Source organism: Achroia grisella, unplaced genomic scaffold (genome assembly GCF_030625045.1).
Source record: "Achroia grisella isolate CSIRO2021 unplaced genomic scaffold, CSIRO_AGI_Agris_v1 utg902, whole genome shotgun sequence".
NCBI classification, from domain to species: Eukaryota; Metazoa; Arthropoda; class Insecta; order Lepidoptera; family Pyralidae; genus Achroia; species Achroia grisella.
In genome coordinates this window covers 1,607,679-1,631,720 of record NW_026713060.1, presented here as the reverse complement: position 1 = coordinate 1,631,720, position 24,042 = coordinate 1,607,679, and the positions used below count along the sequence as shown (strand labels likewise).

The 24,042-nt window shown below is 30.3% G+C and overlaps 1 protein-coding gene across 4 annotated transcripts in view; it reads right to left on the bottom strand.

Moving 5' to 3' along the window:
• Window positions 1-540: 540 nt before the first annotated feature.
• Window positions 541-24,042, bottom strand: part of LOC131853443 (aquaporin AQPAe.a-like) — a 76,685-nt gene continuing 53,183 nt past the window's right edge. For all 4 annotated transcript variants that reach the window (XM_059204330.1, XM_059204331.1, XM_059204333.1 and 1 more), the window contains 5 exons: window positions 7,419-7,562; window positions 4,065-4,139; window positions 3,572-3,709; window positions 2,960-3,040; window positions 541-1,440 (listed from right to left, as the gene is read on the bottom strand). In XM_059204330.1, the coding sequence (XP_059060313.1) occupies window positions 1,339-1,440; window positions 2,960-3,040; window positions 3,572-3,709; window positions 4,065-4,139; window positions 7,419-7,562 (540 nt within the window). In that variant the 3' untranslated portion in view covers window positions 541-1,338. The remainder of the gene's footprint in view (window positions 1,441-2,959; window positions 3,041-3,571; window positions 3,710-4,064; window positions 4,140-7,418; window positions 7,563-24,042) is intronic.

The window sequence follows — 24,042 nt, the reverse complement described above, 5'->3', positions numbered from 1 at the left end:
TCGGTACCTACCGTACCTTACACTAAATGGTTGAACTAAATGAAAATTCTCGACTATCGATTTTCTTCATGTAGAACAATCGTTCGACATTATGTATGTTAACAATAAACTAATTTAGCTGGATATTTTTTAGAGAATGTCTTTAAAATTTTACCTCATTATTAACAAAATTTTTCCTTATGTTATCATTAAAGTTTAACCTAAAATATTCTAAAAAAAAATCTAGTTGGACAATTTATTACTACTGTATGCTTCGATCAGACGATACATCAAAAATATTCTTTATATGGAAGGAAATAGAAGAGTTTCAGCATAATGGACTAACGCAGTTGAGAACTCTGCAATGCGATATCAAAAAGACCCTAAAAGCTTCATGAAAATAATAAAATCCCAAAAAAATATTTAAAACATTTATTTCAAAATAAACATTTTGTAAGTTGTAAAACATCGTTTACGTTACAATGAGCCAAAGGATTAATTAGCTTAACAAGTATAAACATTTTATACTTACGGAAAATTCTTTTTATTGTTAACTTAAAATAATTTATTCACACGATATAAATAAACTTATGTATTAACTTTAAATTCTATTTAATATTACAAGAATCGAAATTGAAAAAATCACTGTCTGTTAAGTATGAATTTAATCATATTTTTGAATTCAATCTGAGTATCCAAGTAAAGTTTTAAAATATAGTAACAATGAATATAATTAAATTCTCTTAGCAGATATGAGTTATTCCAATTAACAAATTTCACATTTGATATTTAATCATTGGCTTTGGATTTACTTTCACTTTGTACTTAATACAGTTGAGACAAAGCGTCTAAAAATAATTTTAACAAAATTGTAACTTTATTACAATAAGCTCATTGATACATGTTTTCTTGATTTCAACATTTCTTATATTCTGCTGAATGTTTTTACAAGGTCATTTGCCGCTAGGACAATCTTTAAAAAGTATCTACTTGAAACCAGCTATCCTATCATTTTTACGCCATTAATAGACGCATCCGGTCATACTAGTAAACTAGAATCTTATCTCATTTCATCTCAATCAAATGTTATTTTATTAAAAATGACATACGTATATTTACATATTCCTTCTATATAGATACGTAACAAATACTTCGAACTACAGTAACAATTTTCTCGTGTATATCAATGAGCTTATTCTATAATAAATTAACTTGTGGCTACGGCTACGAGGAATGTACGACACCAGCAATATAAAACAACTATCATAGCACTCGTAATATTCAATAATTTATAATATAAAGGCACGATTTGCTTGTCGCGCGACATTCACATGTCGCGTAGGTATTTCTCGTCTTAGTTTAGAAGTCGTACGAGCCGGCTTCTGCTTTTCCAATGCGGAACACGAGTCGGTAGAAGAGACCGGCAATTATGCCTCCGGAGATAGGTCCCACCCAGTATACCTAAAAATAAACATTATATTAGTATTTTTTAATCGAGGATGACAGGGGCGCCTGCGCCAGAGTTATGGCCGGGTACCATTGTGATGAGCCATCATGATGAAATCACCAGGAAATAACCACAACGGTTTTCAGGTTTATACCTGAAAACCGTTGTGGTTATTTCCTGGTAGTATGTGGTTATTTCCACGTAGTTATCTACGTGGATGTTAATCTGATAACTGCGTCCCCATTGCTAGCAATGTACCGTGACATTGCTAGCAATGGGGTCACTAGTCCCCATTACTTAACAATAGCTATAATATATTAACTATATTAGTATTTCGGGCACTGCATATTTTTGCACCCCGACGCTGAATATAATTTAGTAGATGTCTCTTTTTGAGATTTATATCGTACATACTAAACGTATCAAATTTATGGCCTCCTTAATGCTTAGTGAAAACCTATATGATAACAGTCGAATACAAACAAAAATTATCAAAATATTCCATGTCACTAACTATGAAGGTAGCATATTTAGATTCGTAACACCCGCATTTACGTACCTAGAGGTATTTGTTGTTGGATAAATGGCGACTATATTATAATTCACAGAAATTACATTTGCAATATTTAATATCCAGGTAAAACTAGTATTCATTATTTAAGTCACGATAAGCGGTGAAAGCAGAACCCGTCGAGAAAACAAGTCGTAACTCATCATGGAACACAGACATATGTACCTATTTCAGAATCAGGTTTAGATTATTATCCATGTGCGGTGAACATCAAGGCCCAAATCTAAAGTGTGTATGTTACATAATTCTTGCGTACATGTCTTAGAATCATATTACAATATGACACAAATAATTGGAGTATTCCAGTCACGCTTTCTGATATTCGAAACGAGGTGGTAATTGAGAAACAGAATACGAGAGAAGTGTTGATTGAAAACGGTGTAGTGACAATGGTTGAAATGACTGTTGTAGTCTACCGCTCAAGTGACATATCCGGAACATGTAGATATAGTATGAATTCTAAATAAATTATTGCTATGGAGATACGAAGACTTTTCTCTCTGTATTATCAAATAATAATGTACTTACTGGTTAACAACGACGATGATATGATCATCACGATCAATAATTTATGGAAAGAGTTAACTAAAATAGGAGATCGAACCTGAAATCATCATAGAGACGGTAAAATTGCAACAATTTGGCCATTGCGAATGAATCTACAACGTCTATTTGCCACGTAGGATCAAATACTATGTACCTATATAATACCTATTTATATTCTGGTCACTCAATATGGAACTAGTTTATTGCATGGATGAAATCGTGAGGATCGTCACAGGATTTAATGCTAATTTAAAAATAAGGAAAATATGTCATAACAACGTGAGAATAAAATAATTACAATTTAACATTTAAAACTATCACCTAAATATTCAGCACTTCGTAGTATGGACATCCTTAGCATTGTCAGTAAGGTAAGTTAAGTTTAGTTTTGAATTCGTAATGAAAAAAATATTTACCCAATGTGAAGTCCAGTCATTTTCTACGACAACAGGCCCGAAGGATCGCGCCGGATTCATACTGGATCCAGTGAAAGGTATCTACCGAAGATAAAATATATATTTAGCATAAACATATTGCCTAATTAACTACCATATAATTTAAAACGCAATAAAAATGAGTTTTCGGTAAAAGTAATTTCTAGAATAATAATATTTTGATAAAAAATATTACATTTACAACTTAAATAAATTACTTAATGCAATTAAATTGCATTAAGTAATTTATTTCTGATCTTAAATATGCAACCTAATATATATATATATATATATATTGTATTTGTGAATGCGTAATCGTTGGTTTTCCAAATAACAGTAAACAAATATATAAGTACGAGTACTGAGGATAATAATAAAAATGTAGGTATAATATACAGAACGATATACCTAACAGTCAAATGCGCAATTTTATAATTACTGGTATGATCACATTAGGAAAATTATTAATATAAATTTATGAAAATGGGTAAATAAATATATTTATATATACATATAATTTACAGAGCGTGATTCAGGAATGAACAGGAGAAAAGTTTAAAATAATATTGATGAAGAAGTAAAATAGGTACTTACGCAGGCAGCGTGACATGCAGTGATGGCGAGACCAATGGCGAGAGGTGCAGAGCCTTTGACGTCGTTTCGCTTTCCATCACATACTCCCATCACCACCATCACCAGGACGAAGGTGATGAGCGCCTCTATTAGCACCGCCTGCACATATTACACCATAAAAACTAACTATTCAACAGTCTTATACAGAAATATAAAACATAGATACACATAAAATATATACACGTATAATATGCTATTTACATTTATATTTTTCTGTAAACTATCACAGTTTATATAAAGCGAAAAGGAATATTATTAATTCTATTTATTTATTCAAACACAACATCAGAAAATATTTATAAGTATATTAATAACTCTGCTAAAAAGCAGGATAGCTTTATATTTAATAACTAGTCATCAATTAATAAATGAGTATTAAAAAAAAATAGCAAATATCTGTTTAGATATACATATTTAGATTTAACATGTTAGAGATGAACGATGATGAATATACCTGGCCATCGGTTATGCCCTCTCCTGGTTGAGTAAGGCCAAATCCTCGCTTCAAAGCTTCTTCGTTCACAGCCAACTGTAACGAAAAGGTTGCATTATTAGTAAGTCCAATCTTGGTTAATTGCTGAAGAATTATGCACTATAATAATAAAAACCCAGGCCGATTCACACAGCGTCATTTAGTCTCAAACTAAGCAAAGCCTGTTATGGATTTTTAGTAAAAACTGATACAAATACATTTACCCTGGACACGAACAATCATTCTTATGAATACAAGTAATGCGGGGAATCGAACCGGCGATCACCGTAAGCGGTGTACTTAAAAATTTTATTACCGGAAGGTATCAGTTCTGGTATCTATACAAATTACGCAGCCGTACGTCAATTATCTATTAAAAAAGACTGACATAAATATAATATAACAATCAGATGTTGGTTTTATTCGTAACGTTACGCTATACGGTATAATCTTGGGAATTCTCAGGAGATGGGAACATGGTATGATTGTATAAAGTGAATTTGTGAAAAGCTTTGTTTGTCATCACAAAGGAAAACAGAATTGCATGCAAATGTTAGAAAGTTAGTGTGTTGTGTTTATTTAATGCTTGATTATGCATATGCAGCATACACATTTTAGTTTGAATCCCGGTTGTCCAATGGATGTAGTACCTATTATTTTTAAAGGACTCCTAAAAGTTCGATATTGTAAAAATTGATCTATGACGATTATTATGGTATAAAACAGTATGTAATATAAATCCATTTAATAGAAAATCCTCTATTCAAACGAACTTAATTTAAGCACTTTTGAATAGTCATATTATTCTTGTTTTAATCTACCGCTTATTCGGAAAGCTGTCTCATTACAAGATGAATGAGCAAGAAACTTGCGTGTTGCTCTTTTAAATAATCGTCATAACTTTACATTTTTAAGTCGTAATTTGTGAATACAAACTACCTACTAATACAAATTTATTAGGGTCAAATATTAAATACATAAAAAGATTAAATTAGTCGTAGTGATTAGAGCAGACCATTTCCTATAAGCAGCACTTGTTTATGATACTAATAATTATGAAAATAGTATTATTCTTAAATTAAAACGACTAAACTCTATCTGTAAGAAAATCAAAGATGTGAATAAAACTGTTTTTTAATAAATTTGAAAAAAAGTTTATGTAATGTGCATGTATAATATTATGTCTATCCAATAAGGCATTGATGAGATACAATGAGAGAATAAAGTGCAATAATCTGTAAAATGAAGTGGATATTTCAACATCCGGTTAATTTATCTGCACATATTATAACTGCTCCTTATTTGTTGAGTTAACCACACGACAGTGTGCTAAATATGCTAATAGATTGTGATATGCACAGACAGTCGTGATTCAATAAATCGATGCTCTTTGCTGGTTTGTTAGCAAGACGCCTGCCAGCGAGTAAAATGTCGCAGCAACGCCCAAAGGTTACATATGCGAATAATAAATGACTCTTGTCTCAGATAATTAGAAGACGAGCACGTTATACTTATTTCATTTGCATTTACTATGAAAGGTTAAGATAATCAATACGTTTGCATGTAAAGGCAGACACGAACTGGCTGCAATAAAGTTACAGTTAGCATGGTAAACATAAGAAGAATATTGCAGGGTTTATTAAAGATTCTTAAACTGAAAGTACATGAAAAAAACTACCTTTTGGAAAATTTGATACTAACGTTATAATAGGATTTAGAAGTAATAAGGAATAGCATACTATGGCTAGCAGTGTCAGGGCCTTAAGCAGATCTTAAGTTTCCTCACACTCCCTGTGAAAACTCATTAATTAGGTTATGGCACAAAGGTTTAGTAGAGATAGATGTGGCTTGGTTCGTCTATACCTACATACACATGTCAGTGATAATAGCTCTATCAAATATATTTCTAGCACCAAGTAACTTACTTGAGAACTATGCTTTGTTTTGAAGCTATGTCACTGAAATAATGTATAGATATTGTTTCAAACTCAAGATGACACAAAAAAGCCAGACCGGTATCTTTAATTTTTAAAACAACCACGTGGTTGCGGTGAACGCTTACCACAATATGGTTATTACAATTTGCTGTTTATAAAAACATAATCAAAATATGAGGAAATAATTAAGAGATTATAAATGAATCCACTAACGAGTTTCTAACGACTACATTAATTTTACAATTCTCTGTGACATTAAAAGGACTCATCCATTTAGTATCGCACACCTGGTGACATTAGTACAACTACATCCATTTAGCAAAGTAACTTAATTGATTATACACACATACATGTATAGTGAACTCGATTCAAGAGCGCATCGAAGGTCGTTGATTCATTTTGGTCTTTTATTCTCAGATCATCAGTGTCAGGGCAAGCGAGATAGTTCTAAGTGTCATACGCCTGAACTGTACTTGCTACAAGTCGTTAAGAAAATTCTACATGTTTAACTATAGATTACGTAGTGTACACATTGAGGTTGATTTAAACTATACAAGAGAATCCTCCCTCTTCACGTAGGGGAAAATTTAGAACAGTAAATATTATTTAAAGAACCTATATAAGTATCATAGATATATAGAATACTTTTCTGTGTGGACAAAATTTGATGTAGACTTATCACTACTTTGTATAAATTGTAAGTTGATTTTGCGTAGTATGTCAAAAGGCTAAAAATAATGTAATTTGGTGATATCTCATATTTGTAGAAAGTTAAGTTAGTTGCGGCCCCTAAAATACTGCAATTGTGTAGTAAGTATGAATAAAGACAGCATGATTCTCATTCAGTTTTCTTATTCACTTTGTTATTCTAGTCTAAATCTACCTTACAGAGTAACATTAAACGTAACCAATGCTAAACAAATGAGGTGTATAGTAATAATATAGAGATAAGAAAATTATTATGGCTTAGCGGCCTAGGTGTTAAATGCTAATAATAGCATTGTACCCATACACAACTATTAGGTTTTAGTAGTTTTTTTAGTTTTCTATATGAAAAACAGTTTTTATATTGTCAATAAACATTTATAAATAAAGCTTGTGATTATTTGAACATGGCGAGGACGATCACTACTTTAATAGTAATAGTATGTTATCTGTGGTAATAGTGAATTTAAAGGTGTGAGGGAAACGTGAAAGTGTAAATAGTATCTATGTATTTATGTTAGAATTATTAGCTTACTTTAATTAATAATAAAAAATAGATATTACACTTTTCAATATAAGTATTAAAAGGAAATATTTTACCCATTTAAATGTGACAGAGGGGGATGGGAGCGTGATAAACATTACTAAAACTATATATAATAAAAACGAAATTATAAAAGAAATTGAAACATACTCTGATGAAGGCAGCACCAGCGACAGCGCCGAGGGTCTGCACGACGACGTAGAACAACGCTCTGAGCAGCCTTATTTCTCCAGCAAAGAACAGGCCGCACGTGACTGCAGGGTTAATGTGACCACCCGAGACGTGTCCGATTGCCTGCACCAAAACATAAACAAAAATAAGTAACATTCTATAGTATCAAAATTTAAAAGAATTCATTCGTGGAATCTAAGTTTTCTCAGACATTACCATTTTAGAGGAGCTTCTTCCCGCAAACACTTAGATTGTGGAACTACTTACTATACTGTGTGCACTGTAGCATAGGGCGGATGACAGTTACTAATTTCACATTTAACGATTGCTACATTTAAGTTAATTAATGATTTAATATATTACGAATGTGGTACAACTGAAATACTAAGTCATAATTTGTAAATTGCGGCAACTTTTAAGAGTTAAAAGAAACGTTAATCAAACTGTCACTAGCACCATGTGTAGCATGGTGTAAGCTTTCTCTAGAGACTACAGACAAGATGGTATTTTTCAAGAAGGGAATAGTAAGATGTCTTAATAATAGGCAATGGGCAACTGACAACCCTGGTGCTTAAGGCGTCATATAGCCTATGTTAATTGTTTATAATCAGATGGACAGTATGCTTTTTTACCACCATTGTACCAGCTGCCATTTTGCAAAAATCTTGCGTCGGTACCTCCATATTTCAGTTGCCAAGCAGTTTGCATTGTAAACTGACTTTTGGTTGGAGGGTGAGTATAACAGTGAAATTATAAGGTATTTCTCTACAAAAGTTACTTCTAAAGAAGTACATAATAATCTTAAGTGAATAATATGTCTATCACAAGAATTTTAACAACCCTAACAAATCCTACGCGTGACCGGGCGTGCGTAATATATGCTTGTACAACACGCTCTAACACTGACCTCTGAGTCATTTGCTCTACAACACAACTCCCTATCATAGGTCAAGAATATAACAGTTAATTAATAAATGAAATAAAGAATTGTTCAAATGTTATGTTTACAGTATGCGAGAGGTGTCTGTACGTCACGATGCACACTTCTAGTAAATCTGAGTCAGCTAATGTTATGTCAGAGGTCAGATCTAAACGATGGGGTCATTAAAGAGTTCGAAAAATACAATGAACAACCTTGACAATTTCGACGTTTAGAGCGAAATATTGCATAGACTAAAATTGCTAATTTTAATATATTAAATCTATTATTTCAACATTCTCGCATAAAGGTATTAAAGTATTTCTACAATATTGAAAATCTAGTAGACACTTATAAAAATATATCATTCCTATACAGAAAAAATAAAATTATGTAGCTCTTAATTATGCTTATGCTATTATATAATATTAGGTAAGAGTAGATAAGATTATATTACGTAAATACTATATTATCAATGATTTCTGAAAAAATGAGTTCACGATCAAAATATAACTCATGAACCTCTTTGTACTCAATTAAGTAATGAAATAGAGGTTTTTCGAGGACCTAATAAGGTAAATAAAAATATTGTACAATATAAAAACTATTTACACAAATACATTTATGAGTTGTCTACATATTGGTAATTAATTACTAAGTACCTAAAGCTAATCTATGACTTCGCCTGTTTTGTTTTAGATAACGGATAGTATCCTTGTGATACAGAAAACAGATCTTTCATACATCAAATTTCATGTAGATATCGTACTGTTGGATTTATAGTATCGATGATTTATAAAATAGCAACAGAAACATAACCTGGATGTTTACCCAGGTTAGGTTAGTTAAAATATACATAAAACTAATTCATAAATATATTTTTATTGCCCGTGAAATGGCAATCGGAAATGCGATGACATTTGTTAATATTTCAAATTTATTAATGGCCTGCGATCGTTTACAACATTATTCTCACGTTTGTGCAGATCATATTGATCTATGAGTTCATGATCACAATTTTAAGTGTCAAAATAGCAATATACTATACGAATATTTATATGCAGAGCATATATTCAATATCCTTGGATATAATGACTAAACTGTGGGAATAAGAAGTAGGTTCCCCACATACAAAACAGTATTAAACTCAAGCTCGCGTTTCGGGGCTGAAGGTGTATATTAAGATCTTATAATAAATGTCTTACAATACATATTTTTTATCTTATTTACTTATTTATTATTAATATAAATAAAATAAAATTGTAACGTGGCGAGTACGTCGTAATAATAAAATTATTTGTTGTCTTAGTATATCTATTGCTCTTTGTAACATAGCATATATAGATATTGTTTCTCATTTTAATATTGGTTGGTATAATAACTCGAAATATCAGGACTGTGTTAAAGATAACGAACAAAAAGTATTATATAACTAAGATAGTATTTATTGTTTTAATATTAAATTTTGTGTTTTTGTATGTATAAGGTTTATGTTCGTTTTTGTTTATAAACTTATTGATTGAATTCGCACACATTCACATTCAATCCGACTTGAATTTACGAGGTGCCATTGCAATAAACTTTATAAAAACCTTCCTTGGAAAGAAGGCCGCAAGTAATTTGCCAGTTCATAGTAAGTTAATGGCCAATGATCTAACACGAATAAATTACCAATTTGCCAATGACATAAGGTTAGCGGTATTTTGACCGTGACAATGAGCTACACAAAATACATCGACTATATTTTAATTACTAATTAAACCACATATTGAATATGACTCACAAACCTTGATTGCATGTTTTATTAATAACGAAAACGGTAGCTTCCTTATTAGGTAATTTGTCATGCTCACCTCGATTAATTTTTGGGGTTAATTTTATGAAAGAAAGACTCATTTAAAGAATAATATTTTGTATATACACGTCAATAACGTTTTATCCGTCGTTTATTTCTTTCATCGTTTATTGTTGTTTAACCCGTGCACATAGTTCAAAAGAGAATGTTTAAAGTACTTAATTAGTTTATTATATAAATTATTGCGTTTATTAAAATTACATTAAAACTATTTTGTACTAATATTTGTATATTTTTTACTAAATTATTACACCCTGTACTCATTAGGGATAAAACACTTCTTTTTTATATGAAATATAGCATTATGACGGCCGTGGTACCTCTCACGCGTTGCCATATTCTGGAAGAAGTTTAAGTTATTATGTCTCCAAGTACTGTAATTTATTTGTAATGTGTCACACTTAAAATCGCCTTTAATATAATTTCAAGAATGAGATCTAAAAATGTAGAGGATATATTTATGTGATATTTCTGTAAAGTTCACTTTATGTAATGTTATTAATTTAAATTAATATATTGTCCTTGTACTCTTAAATGTATGTAATTAAATAAGCAATCATCGAGTCAAGGTTAAAGTTTCAAATTATTTTAATGTTACAAATGTTACTCATTAAGTTATCCAGTAGGTAACTGTAACAACATCACATTAAACATCTATTTATGTATTATGTATATTATAATCATATATTCTGATTGTATTTGTTAGTTCATATTTTATATTAGTGTATAATAATACCTACGTATTTTGGTATAAAATAATAAATTAATTTCAATTATTTTATTTTATAGTATTGTTGGTGATCCGTCATTGCTTCTCATTGTTATACATTATATGTGGCAGAGTTATGCAGATATTATAAATATAAGTAATATGAGAAATCACTACTTGATATTGTAATTTGTACTAAAATCCATTGCGTGTAGTAGAAGTAAGCGTAAAAAGAAGACGGACGAAAATAGCGACTTTGTTTTATATTATTATTATATAACTAGTTGTCCCCGCAACTTCGTTTGCGTGGAATTTAACTTTATTTTTCTAAAATCAAAGTAGCCAAGTTACTTCTTATTACATCAGCTACCTGCCAAAAAAAGTCCCGCCAGCCATTTCAGAGATTAGGCGGAACAAACAGACAGATAGACAGTCAGACAATAATTATAAAAAAATATATTTTGGAGTATGTACCATATTTATATTTATATGCATATACTAAAAAACGGTTATTTCAATATTACAAGCAGACACTCCAATTTTATTTATATGTATAGATTATAGAGACAGGTATAATTGGTGATATATTGTTTTAAACAAATATGAAAAAAGATAAACAACTCGTCTATAGATGCATTTTACCAGGCACAATGCATCTATTGTTCGTATATTTTCAATTCTTATCTGTAGGTATACCAGAATGCATCCATATATTACCAGTTACATATATCGATGTACTTATGTACCTATGAAATACGACTAGAATGTTACAGTTATTAACCTACATACTCTTATATGGTATCAAATAAAAACTTGTAGTATACTGCAGAATTATATTTATTTCTATTCTTGGTATTTAGGTACAGCTATTTGAGCGGAAACCGCACCTAATATCATTGTTAATAAACGCACTATATTTCACGCATTATATTTTCGGTTCTACCACACCTACACATGAATAGTTCTCTAATATATTACATATACATACCTACACATTAAATGGAAACATTCTAAAGCAAAATTCTTACCACAGAGAAAGATTCAAAATAGTCGTTTATTTCATTAATTTTATTTCACAATAGCGAACAAGCTGACCGTCCATGTTATGGTAACTAGTAAACGTCGCCTGTATACTTGAACAGCACTAAGTATATCACGTTATCCACCACGTTACAGAATACTCGTGTTATTGTGTAACGTTACCATTCTAGAGGATTAAGAAATTAGCCTCTTATCTTCTTAATTGTACAGCCTGATCTGACTTTATATTCGAAACATAGCTTACAAATTCTGATCGATCTCCAGTCTAATTCAAACTGATATTGAAATGACAACGGCCAGAGCCGAGGTTTGTACGTGGTAGCAGTGCCTTCAGACTAAAGTCGTATTCGTCCGGCAGGATATAGCCTTCAGCCGCTCCATAAGTTTTTCAGCAGATTTACATTCACCTCTCGGTGAAGATGTAATGTTAGTTCATCTAAAGGTGGACATAGATATATGAATTAGCTGTCCTGTGTATCAACACAGTTTGACTAACATAGTTTGTAATTATTAACCTAATCTAGATCATAAGTATTTGAATCAAATAAATAAATAAATCAGAGACATACTTGTATGTGCTTTTACTAAACTAAAAGTATATCTAGTTGTATTTCAGTAGAGGTGATAAAAAATTTAACTCGTTAATTGTAACTTGCATCTGATAACTCTGATATATCCCTGTATATTGAATTCTGCTAAGTATAGAGTGATCGGGTTATGGTATGACCATATATCTCAGTCACAGGTCGATATGTCAGGCACCATGCGTGCGCGCACGGTCACCGAATGATCAAGGGCGCCTACAATCCCTAACGCATGTGTGCAAGTTGATAACTAACTAATTTAGTGTATTAACAGGAAAATTAATAGTTTTCGATACACATATTACATTATGCTATGTTTACAAAATATTAATAACAACTATATACAAATATATATGAAAAGTTCAAAACGTAGTTCTGCAAATACAGCAAATTTTACTGTGTAAAGAGATTTGTGTACCTATACAAATGTATATGTGTATACATCTCTTTCTATATCTAAATATAAATAACTGAGAAATAAAATTATAGAACACGTGAGAATTGTATAAATTTCCATTCTAATTTATGAATTTAGATTATTAAATTACTCATATATTATAAGTAGAGCTTAATTCTTGAAAAATATGAAAACATGTGAAAATAAAGCTACCTACATAAAAATAATAGAATCTAGTCAAATACTATAGCTCTTATAGATTTTGTATGAAGTAGTTCTTAAAAAGCATGTGTAAATAAAAAACTCGAGCCGGCATGTTTCTCTTACAAATCCTCCTTATCATGATAGCGAGAACGTGATCTAAGCGGCTAAGGCTTTATAAAAACGGCCAAATATGTTTGCCAAAATAGATAAAGATATTCTCTTCGGGATTAAAGAAAGAAATATGATGTAATATTTTATTTCAAAACACCTTTCCTAGTCGAATAAATGACGAAAAGCTCATCTACAGCGAGCCTGACAATGGTTTTGATTAAATGTGTCCTAATTATTTGTTTTATTTTTGCTGTGGACGTTAAGATTACACTAAAAGTAATTTAACATTTAGGCAAATCCACGTTCTCTTCTTGTTCCGACACGTGCCGGATGTGTTCATTAACATATCGAAATGTATAAGTCGATAGTAATTTATTTAATTGCCAAACAGATTTTGATCATGACTATAAACCAGATCGGACATCATCAATCGTATTTGACCACAATCGTATTTGAAACAAGGTTTGTTTATTAGCTAAAAATAATGTTAATTACTTTTAAGTATGTTAATTATAAATGGTAACCCTTCACTTCCAAGAAATATGTATCCATAGGAAGCAGTACTAGAATATTTTATCAAAGTCGAACATATTTATTTATTTAGAATATTTTAGGCGACTGAAGAACATAAATTTTATTACTATTTTAAACCTACTATTATTTCGGCTTCAGTTGAGAGGCACTGAGCTGGTATAATTACTTAGTATACAACCAGTTCAAAAAGATTTTGGTAGACATAAAATAATATTCAACATATTGATTATTTAGGTATATTTTCAATCGCTTGTGGTATTTATTTCGTGCGTAAGCATTAATTTAATAATAGTCATAATGACCAAATATGAATACCGAATATTGTTGTAATATATATGTAATTTGTCCTCGCCTGTTGTTACCTATATATTATAATACTTCGCACAACATGGCCTGATAATAAGAATATTTCATTATAAAAATATTCTTGCCAGATACATAGCAACATGTAGTGAACCTCAAAATAAAAATGAAGTAGATACGGTTCAATCAAAATTAAAAATACAATGTTGATTCTTTTTATATATTGGCTTATTGTATCTATGGAGTTATGAAACTAAGATCGTGAATTCTATTGTATACCTAAAACCAAAAAACTTCATGTGACCACAATAGATTTACCCCTTGTCGTGTTGATTATAAATCTAGAATAGAGATTATTTATTGTTGTATTCACCATGGCATCAACAGTTGACAGTTGACTACTACATTCAGGGGAAATTATTATTATAACTAGCCTAAATATCATAAATAGGTATTCAAACCTTGAATTTACTCATTTTTACCTCTAAAACGGAAACAATCGTGCTGAAAATCTGACCTGTGGTCATTTCGCCCGCATTGTATATTAATAATACTAACCATTAGATAAAAAAATTAAGCCTAAGCTGTAATTTTATCCAAATGGAAACGGATATATAAAATTAGGCCGCGAGCCAACGTTGCCAATGTTTGTCGTAGTACTGTCGCCCACCTGCACTAAACACCACATACTAATAAGATTTAACGGTTGTGCTATGCACCTAATACTAACAACTATTAAATTTATAAAACCAGTACCTATACCCATATGTTGTCTAATAAATTGCAATAAATCGTTTTTGTTCACAATAATGCACTTCCCTCTTATTACTGATAATTTATTTTAATAACTATTTCATACACTCTTGAAATGACAAAAAAGTATATTAACCTGATGGAAATGTATAGAAAAAGACGTCTGTAGACATGTTAAAAATGATATTAAACGACAAGCTGTTTAACCAACCTAGTAATTACAGCTGAATCTTCTTTCCTTATGGAAATAGGGGAGGGATGAAATTTCTATATATAAATGGTTTTATGACATAGAGATTACTAATTTTAACAACACGTAAAAGCTGCAGGTTACAAATAATTAATCATTAATAACGAAAGGAAAAGGAGCATAATAACCATTTGATGACTCCGGGTCAATTTATTCAAGCGCGTATGTCGCACCCACCCTGAACCTATACGTTATATATGCGGGGTCAGCCACTTATTACGAGTATGTAGACACCGTTATTGCGACCACTTGCAACCTTATAGGTGTACTGCACGCAGTTAACTGTACTGTTATGTCGATAGTAAACACTCATTTGGATGCAATGCAAACTGCAAACCACAAATAAATACCCTGCATAGTTGTAAAGTTTTACTAAACATCCCTAAAGGTATAAAACTGGCATAAGAAAGGAGAGAATCCTCTGGTATGAGGATTAAAATTTAAAGCATACCTGTATACCTTATTACTATAGTTTAGCCCATATGCTAGTCTGGAATAATGTACCTTTCAAATAGTGAAAGAATATATGCCGTGGTTCCGATATTAACGTTCCCTAAAATAAAACCTACTCTCTTTGTAGACTAATAAAAAAAGTAATGTACATAAGTAGGAAAACAATGGTTTTCTACTTTTTTCTGATGCATTACCCGCCATTACTGCTCTCCGTATTTGAAACAATAAATATTATTACAGATGACTCTATAAATATTATCTTCTACTCGCATCTTTGTATACGTCAGATAAAGATCTCTGCCAAGGCTCATTAATACCTATTAACTACATCAGTAAGTACTATTTAGATACAACAAATAGATATTACACGACTGTACTGTCACTCATTATGTCAGTACATTTTCTATGTTCTGGTAAAGCCTTGACTTTTGTTCCTCGTGTAGGTACTAACATTTTCATTGAAATATGTTTCTTAATATGATCGATTGAGTACAAGCCCAGGTCACTTGCATGTCTGGACTTATGGGCCATGCAGATAACATATTATATGTAGGTTTAAGTGACCTTATATCAGAAATTCTTAGCAATCGTATAGAACTCGTTACAAAATATCTCAATTTTTTTACTCGAAAATTATTTAATTCAAAATTTACTAGTACATCAAACAATTTCAATTCAAATCCTAACTAAAAAGAGACGTTACCTACATCGATATTATAAGTTAGTAGGTAGCTGACAACCAAATAAACGGTGTAGTAAATAAATCATCTGACACAAGATAGATGTCTATCGATTTTATGCATAGATAAATACATTTTATAATAGTTGCATTTTATTCAAGTTAAATGTTTGATGGATTCATTTATTATCAGTATTTTTATTTAATCACGATTGACTTATGTACATCTAGCTAGTTACAATATTCTACTTATATATAAAATTCTCGTGTCACAATGTTAGTTACCATACTCCTCCCAAACGGCTTGATCGATTTTTATGAAATTTTATATGCATATTCAGTAGGTCTGAGAATCGGCTACTATCTATTTTTCATACCTCTAAATGATAAGGTTTGTCCACCCCTAAATATATTTTTTTAATTTTTTCGCCATAATATTATTTTCATTTTATTATTATTTAGGATTGAAAAATACACACAACCCAAAATTTTCGCCCTTCTAGCATCAAGCTCTATTTTTTAATAGCGGTCTTAATTTATATGGTATAACAACGTTTGCGGGGTCAGCTAGTTATAACATATAATACTTTATATTTACTTATATAATATTTAATTTAGTATCTATGATAATTCATGTGAGAAGATACAGTTAGAAAAAATAAACAAAAATATAAACATAACAGAATATTATACATAAAATAAACATAAATTCTACATTTAGACATAAATCTATTCGTGCATTATAATGAAACAAAATAATAGAAACGATATAAGAGAAGATTTATATGATTTAATGTCGCATCAAATCGAGGGCTTCGGTCGTAAACGTAAAGAAAAATTTGTAAGCCCTTTTATAAATAACCGGGAAAGGCATTAAAATGTTATTTATGTTAAATAATTCCGGATGAATTAAGTGTTATTAATGTAAATATTAAAGTTACACAAACCATAAATTTAATCTGGTTTTAAGTTACTGTTATATGCATCTTGGATGTCTTCTCACCACATCATATTACGTCTAATTAATTTTATTGCTCGAAGTAATAAACTAATGTTAATAACACAAATTACTTAATGGTCTTATAGACACAATTATATAGTATTAATAAATAAATTCACTTGTAAAATTATGTATACATATCATAAACTGTTATTAGACAGAAAAACAAGGCAAACCAATAAACTTCTCAAGATCGCCCTGTCTTGATAAGTTCATTGAAAATGTCTATTTATTTATTTCGTTTAGTAAACCACACTAGATGTACATACTTTTATGTCACATATTCTACTTCTATGTTGAATATGACTGAACCTTATTTCAATTACGTATCAAAAATTTTTTTGATAATGTCATAGAGTTATTCATAGACATGTCATCAGATAAAATATCTATATTGGATATTAATCAATAATAGGTATTTAATCCTATCCAGGTAGGTAAATATGCATCTGCATACCTATGATATACTTTTGTTAAATATCATATTCTAGCTACATTCGTTCCCAAAATATTTATTATGAAGCTATAATGAATGAATTGTCTATGTATCTACATGCAGTCAGTCATGTCTTGTTTGATAATTCTTTACCAATATTCGTAATAGATTTGTTCTAATGTTATGCTATAATTTAAATCATGCGTTTCATAAAGAATTTTGTTTAAATTCATGTCATTTACTTTTCTTTTTATTATAAGTGAAGCGAAGTAACTATAAACTATTTAGTAATTCAAGATTGTATCAGCTATTATAAAGTTTTATTAAATATTACTATGCAATATTCACGTTTAACATTCCACTCCAGCCTGCTTGACGCCACGACACGTGTCTGCGTTGTGGCTTGATATTTATAATCCTTGTGGGTAGGAATTTGCTTTAATATTAAATGTATTCAAATACGATAACAATACCTTACATATATAAATATTTAATATAAAACATATATTTTGTTATAGGTATCACCTATAACAAAATATGTTAATTTATATTATTTAATTTAAAAAAATTAATAAGAAAATCAAGAATGAGTTTTCTTAAGGGTTGGCAACACACAAGGGTCAGTAACACAGGACAACCCTAGGCTAGGTCAATAGGCTACGGTAACTTATATCATTATAACAAAAAAAATACATTGAACTAGCGGTCTACGTAAATGCATTAATGTATAATATTACGATGGACATCGTATAACTATGTAAGTACACAGAATCTGTAAAAATTCATAATATCATAGTGGGGCTCCTATCAAAATCCGATGCTTAGTTAAAAACAAGCAAGCGCGGAAAATGCGACGAATTCAGCAATTTTGCATTTTACTATTAATAGATGAGTATAGGTCAGTTAGCCTATCAATACTAATAAATATACATTTTAGAATTAACAATATAGAGATCAAAATATCGTAAAAGAATTTTGTTATAAAAGGTAAACATTCAGATATTGTCTGTAATCTAAAATACAATAACGGGATGCAATACGGGTTCTATAAGGACTAGCGTTACTTTTACTTAATGTAATGGATTGGTTACCAGATAAGTTATTTTGTATTCTGATGTTGTAATAGAAAGCTACGTTTACTGCAAGTATTACCACATTAAGATATTCAACATGTAAGCTTTTACCTATAAGATAAACTACACATACCGTTTTAAACTTATCTCTTTTTTTTACTTCTGATTAAATTCGGTTTTAATGTACAGTCAAATGTCACAGTAAAAAGAACTAAAAGATTCAATGGTTTAAGTGAAAAGCGGATAGCTGAATACCATAGTTATTTTATAAATTCTGTATAAAATATTATATAATATTGTTTATAGATAAAGGAACTCTAAATCAGTCAATTATTTATTAAGATTATGTTACAAATGTAAAAATAATCTTTACTTTTTATTACATTAGATATCATTAGTTTAACAGTTTATTATACAAAAATAAAATAATATAGGTATATACGTATAAAATACTGTAAAGGTTTACCTCAAAAATAAAATTCTACTTGCACTTGTAATTTAGTTCACATTCTGTATCTGTAGATTAAAAAATTACCTAACGGGATACGCGTAGCGTTCACAATTTAAATACATTTGGAAACTATGTTGAACTGAGATACATGTATAATTAAACTATTTATTTTGGAGATAAACTTAATTGAACAACATCAATTTGGATAGATAGTGTGGGTAATAGCTTGCTTAACTTTATTATAGTCGGCGCCCTAAAGTTGATTTTTATAGATATTTTGAATATTTGAATACATTTCCGTTTGTATCACTCTTCCATCTTTATTATTTGAACCGTCTCTATGTTGTGTAAGAAAGTATTGTGTGTAAAATGTATTATGTGTAAATATGTCAGTATCCATATTCTTTCTTTCATCAAAATATTACAAGGTGAATACTATACTGCATTAATTGACATTTTCCAAACCGACTTTATAGTATTTATTAAAACGATTTAAAAAAATGCAATTTTGGTGTAGACACTGTCAATAGCTATTCTTGATTTATATGAATATAATGTCCAATGTTCTATTGAACTATTTTCTGATTTTGAAAATCTTTGAATAATATTTAAAACATGTTTGTAGAAGCTTAGATCAGAGGTAGATTATGTACAGTGTCTTTGCGTAACCTATTGCGGGTAATATATAGGGCAGTGAAAACATATCATATCAGTGGAATGGAATGGCAACGCATGAAAGATATCTTGAGCATCACGTACTGACGAGATGTCAGTGGTGTGTGTGTTAGACCTACAATGAGAAACACTGGCAGTTTTTATGTATTCTTTTATCCATATTTAAAATATGATAAAAGTATACATAAAATATTCTGCATATACAATTGTTTTATATTACTTATGTCAGTGCGCTCTGCTATAATAAACGTCTAAAAGCATGTCTCTACTATTTTCATTCATTATTACTGTAATCGAAAGTTGCCCCTTATTATCACTTATTTATCAGCTTGTTTGCCATTACGGTTAAAATTACAATTTTATATTGATATTTATGATTCCATAAAACAATACGACTTGGATATTTAAAATTACTACTATACAGTATGGTAAATCATCTTTGAGTAATTATATCTTTGGAGGTAGTTTTAGCTTGAAATTTGAAAATAGAATTTCAATTGCACTAACTCAATAACTGTTAACAAATAAATGATGAGATATCAATTCAATGTCACGTGATTGAAATTAAGTGAATCTTTAATACCGCCATTTATCACTTCGACATAGGCACTTTAACATTTGCATCCAATAATATTGAGTACACGAACGAATTTAATGTATAATTACTCGTTCATGCCCGTATAAAGGAGTCATAAATTATTCATTAGACCTTACACGGTTCAGTCACAGCAAAATCGTTTTCAGTGTAAGAAATCAATCATTTCATATTTGAATCTATCAAAATATTACACATTTGATTGTTTTTGGATTGTAATTGCATTTTATAATGATTAGTTAGATATGATAACTAATGGTTTATAGGTGCATATGTTTGCATAAAAATTATAGAGGTACGAAGATAGAAGATAAGATACTTATAACGTTTTTTTCTAAATATATTAAATATTAATAAAAGAAATATCTAAATACAAAAAAAAACTTGACGTTCATAAGCGATTTATGATTTGCTTTAATTTATTACTATAGTAATTAATACTTATTATTATTAATTTGTATACACATATAATAATTATTATTAGTATAAGAATTAATACACATTAATTCTTAATTACTCCGGTACTTACTCCTACTAAGACATTTTTTTTTTATTCTATCTTTCACGTGTAAAGAAAGTACGTACTTACTAGCAATTTATCTAGCAACTGAGTTGATAGATATGTACAAAAATAATAAAGAAAGAAGTTGTCACTGTATCAGGGATGTCATAATGAGTGTATCGTATTATTATGATAAAACGTCCTTAACATTCCATCCTACAGTACGTGAATACAAAACCGATGGACGCCATTAATAAAAAAAAAAAAACAATAGCCAACAACCCAAACAATAGCAACAATAAATATTAATTTACATGTTAATAGATCGATTGTCTTGGAACATTATCTGCCTATACAGAGCAGGTTATATTTTTATGCAATAAAATATATCATTCTATCATCTTAATCGATACTAACCCTCAAGTATCGATTGGATAATGACGTGGACAGTTTAATAACCTTGTGTCGATTTTCGCATCGCTCGTTTGTCAGAACAATAGTGTCGGGCGATTGTTAATTGATGATCGATTGAATCGATTAGAACATATGCGTCGGAACGATACGATTGCGTATCGTTTTGATTTTATATTTTAAATGACACCGGCCGTGTTACAAGGTAAATTAATATACGTATATCATTGGAGTGCTACGAACTGAAAGTATAAAGCTAAGTAGGTAGGTGTTATATTTGACAGATCAATAGATTAATAAATAATATATAATATAGATATAATAAATACCACGTTAAATTAGAAATAGAACAAAATACCTACTTGTATAATATACCCACTACGGCAATAACTTCATTTCAAAATACCTATGCCATTCAATACTCGTAACAGTGCTACTCGTACATTTAAAGGAAACAATTAAAGACAATTCAAATATAACATAAATTTAGGAACACTATTTATTAACAAATTGTAAATAACGGATTTTCATCCTTTTTATATATTACACAACAAACAGTAAGGTCATGTATATATTATAATTTGCTGTAAAGATCTATAACACTTTGAGTTAAACCATTTTCGAATGCATAGATACTTGAAAAAACTTGATGTTCCTATAATGTTTATGTAAAGATATGGTATTGAGGTAACATTGATATAACTCCAATATCAGATGAAAAATTACAATAGCTTACACACTAGTTTGCTTGCTCCAATCTTTCAATTTTGACATGGAGAAAGTGTCACAATTCTTGTCTCGTACTAAATACTTTCACTGCATTTAAAAAACGATTTGTAAATATGTTTTTTTGTTATTATGAATTAACTTTCATCTCACCGTCTATAGACATGCCGCACGTGTCAAATTTAAATGATAATGTTTCTTTTATCAGTGATGGATACCGTCTGGGATACAGTAGCTTCGTCTTAGATTACAGTAGCGGAGTCTGCGGCCTTTAATCATTTACAATTTGTTTATAATATCGAGAAGTGGGTCACTTTAGGATGTAAAGTGTGATTAATTACAAGATAATTACAAATATTTACATACTTTATTCGATGGTAGTCACTACACCTACTGCAGTTTATAAGACAGTATACAAAAATAATATATTATATTAACTCCTATATCGCATATTATTTCCAAATTATCAACTATAGCATGTTCTTTTCTTATTTATATTATATGTAATAGTTCGTAAATTACTCAAAGATTTATATATTTCTTCAAGACCTGGTAAGCCGTAACTTGGAAGATCTATTTGTTCGTACGATGTAATCGAACTCAAACTCATTTTTGTTTTAGGTTAGATAATAATTTAATTTTAGTTTTTTATCTCAAATTTTATTAATAAATATATTTCTGGGTCGAACGAGCAAGAAACGGTATATCGTCTAACGTTATTGTTATTAATCATTATATTTAAAAACAGGATAGAAAGACTTCCATCCGGTGCGGTGTCACCGCGCTATCTACCGGACTGACCGGTCCAAAGTAGGCCAAGTGCACGAGTGTCTGTGGTCTACGCTAATACGGGTCCAACCAGGCCGGGCGTTACGTCACTAGCGCACATATGTATTACCGGACATTTATATATAGATTAATTAATTCATAGAACCTTCCATTCATACAGATACAGCCGTATGTGAAGGTGCGGTGAGTGCATGTCAAGGAACATTACCGATACGCTGAAAATATTTTTTTATGTTGAATTGGAATGGCAGACACGATGTACTTCTGGCCCACGGGGGAGCAGGTCACTTTTTCTTTTGACCCAGAGGAGGGCAGCGGTAGGTGACCTGATAGGTACATATGCTGACAGCACACTACTTGTTAGGTTATAACCGTCGTTCATATACATGAACAGCGGTGCGGACATCATGGAGCCATCTAATGCCTATTGTCCCCACATTTCCTTTTCTTAACTAAGATGTCACGAATTTCCTCAGAAATTATCAAAGCAGCTTAAAATATTTTAAATTTTTTAAACATGATCTATAAATATGATAATGTAATAATGCCTAAAGAAATGCTGTTCTTTCATGTAACTTATGTACATAATATTGCACGGACACTTAAATACGAAAAGAGGTGCGTCAAGTGTTTACAAAACGGTTTCATTGCCCATTGAGCCCTCGAAGAGACCACATAAATAATAGACACCGTATAAGTTTTTTAAAATAAACATTACTACAAGGTTGCAGTCATCAAATTGGCCGTATGCAAATAGAGTAGCTATAGATTCAATTTTGATTAAACTGGACAAGAGCATTTGTAAGGTAAATAAGATACGAGTTTCAGCAACACATCGCAGTGTTTATTTTTTTAATCGAGAGTGAATTGTGTAATTTACATTATCATTTATATTTAGTATTTACATACTATTATATTGTGTTCATAATTGTAAAACTATGACTAGGTATTATTACCAGCCATTACAGCTTTCAAAGATGCTGTTATAAAATCTTACTTTCTACGGAAATAAAATAATTTCTTGTTCGAATTTAGAAAAGTTTCTACATATAACTAATTTAATTAGTTTTATCTTAACCAGTCTGTGTAAATATTTAACATTGATTTAGAAAATACGACCGAGATTGTAGAACTGCATTGAAGACATTTGTTA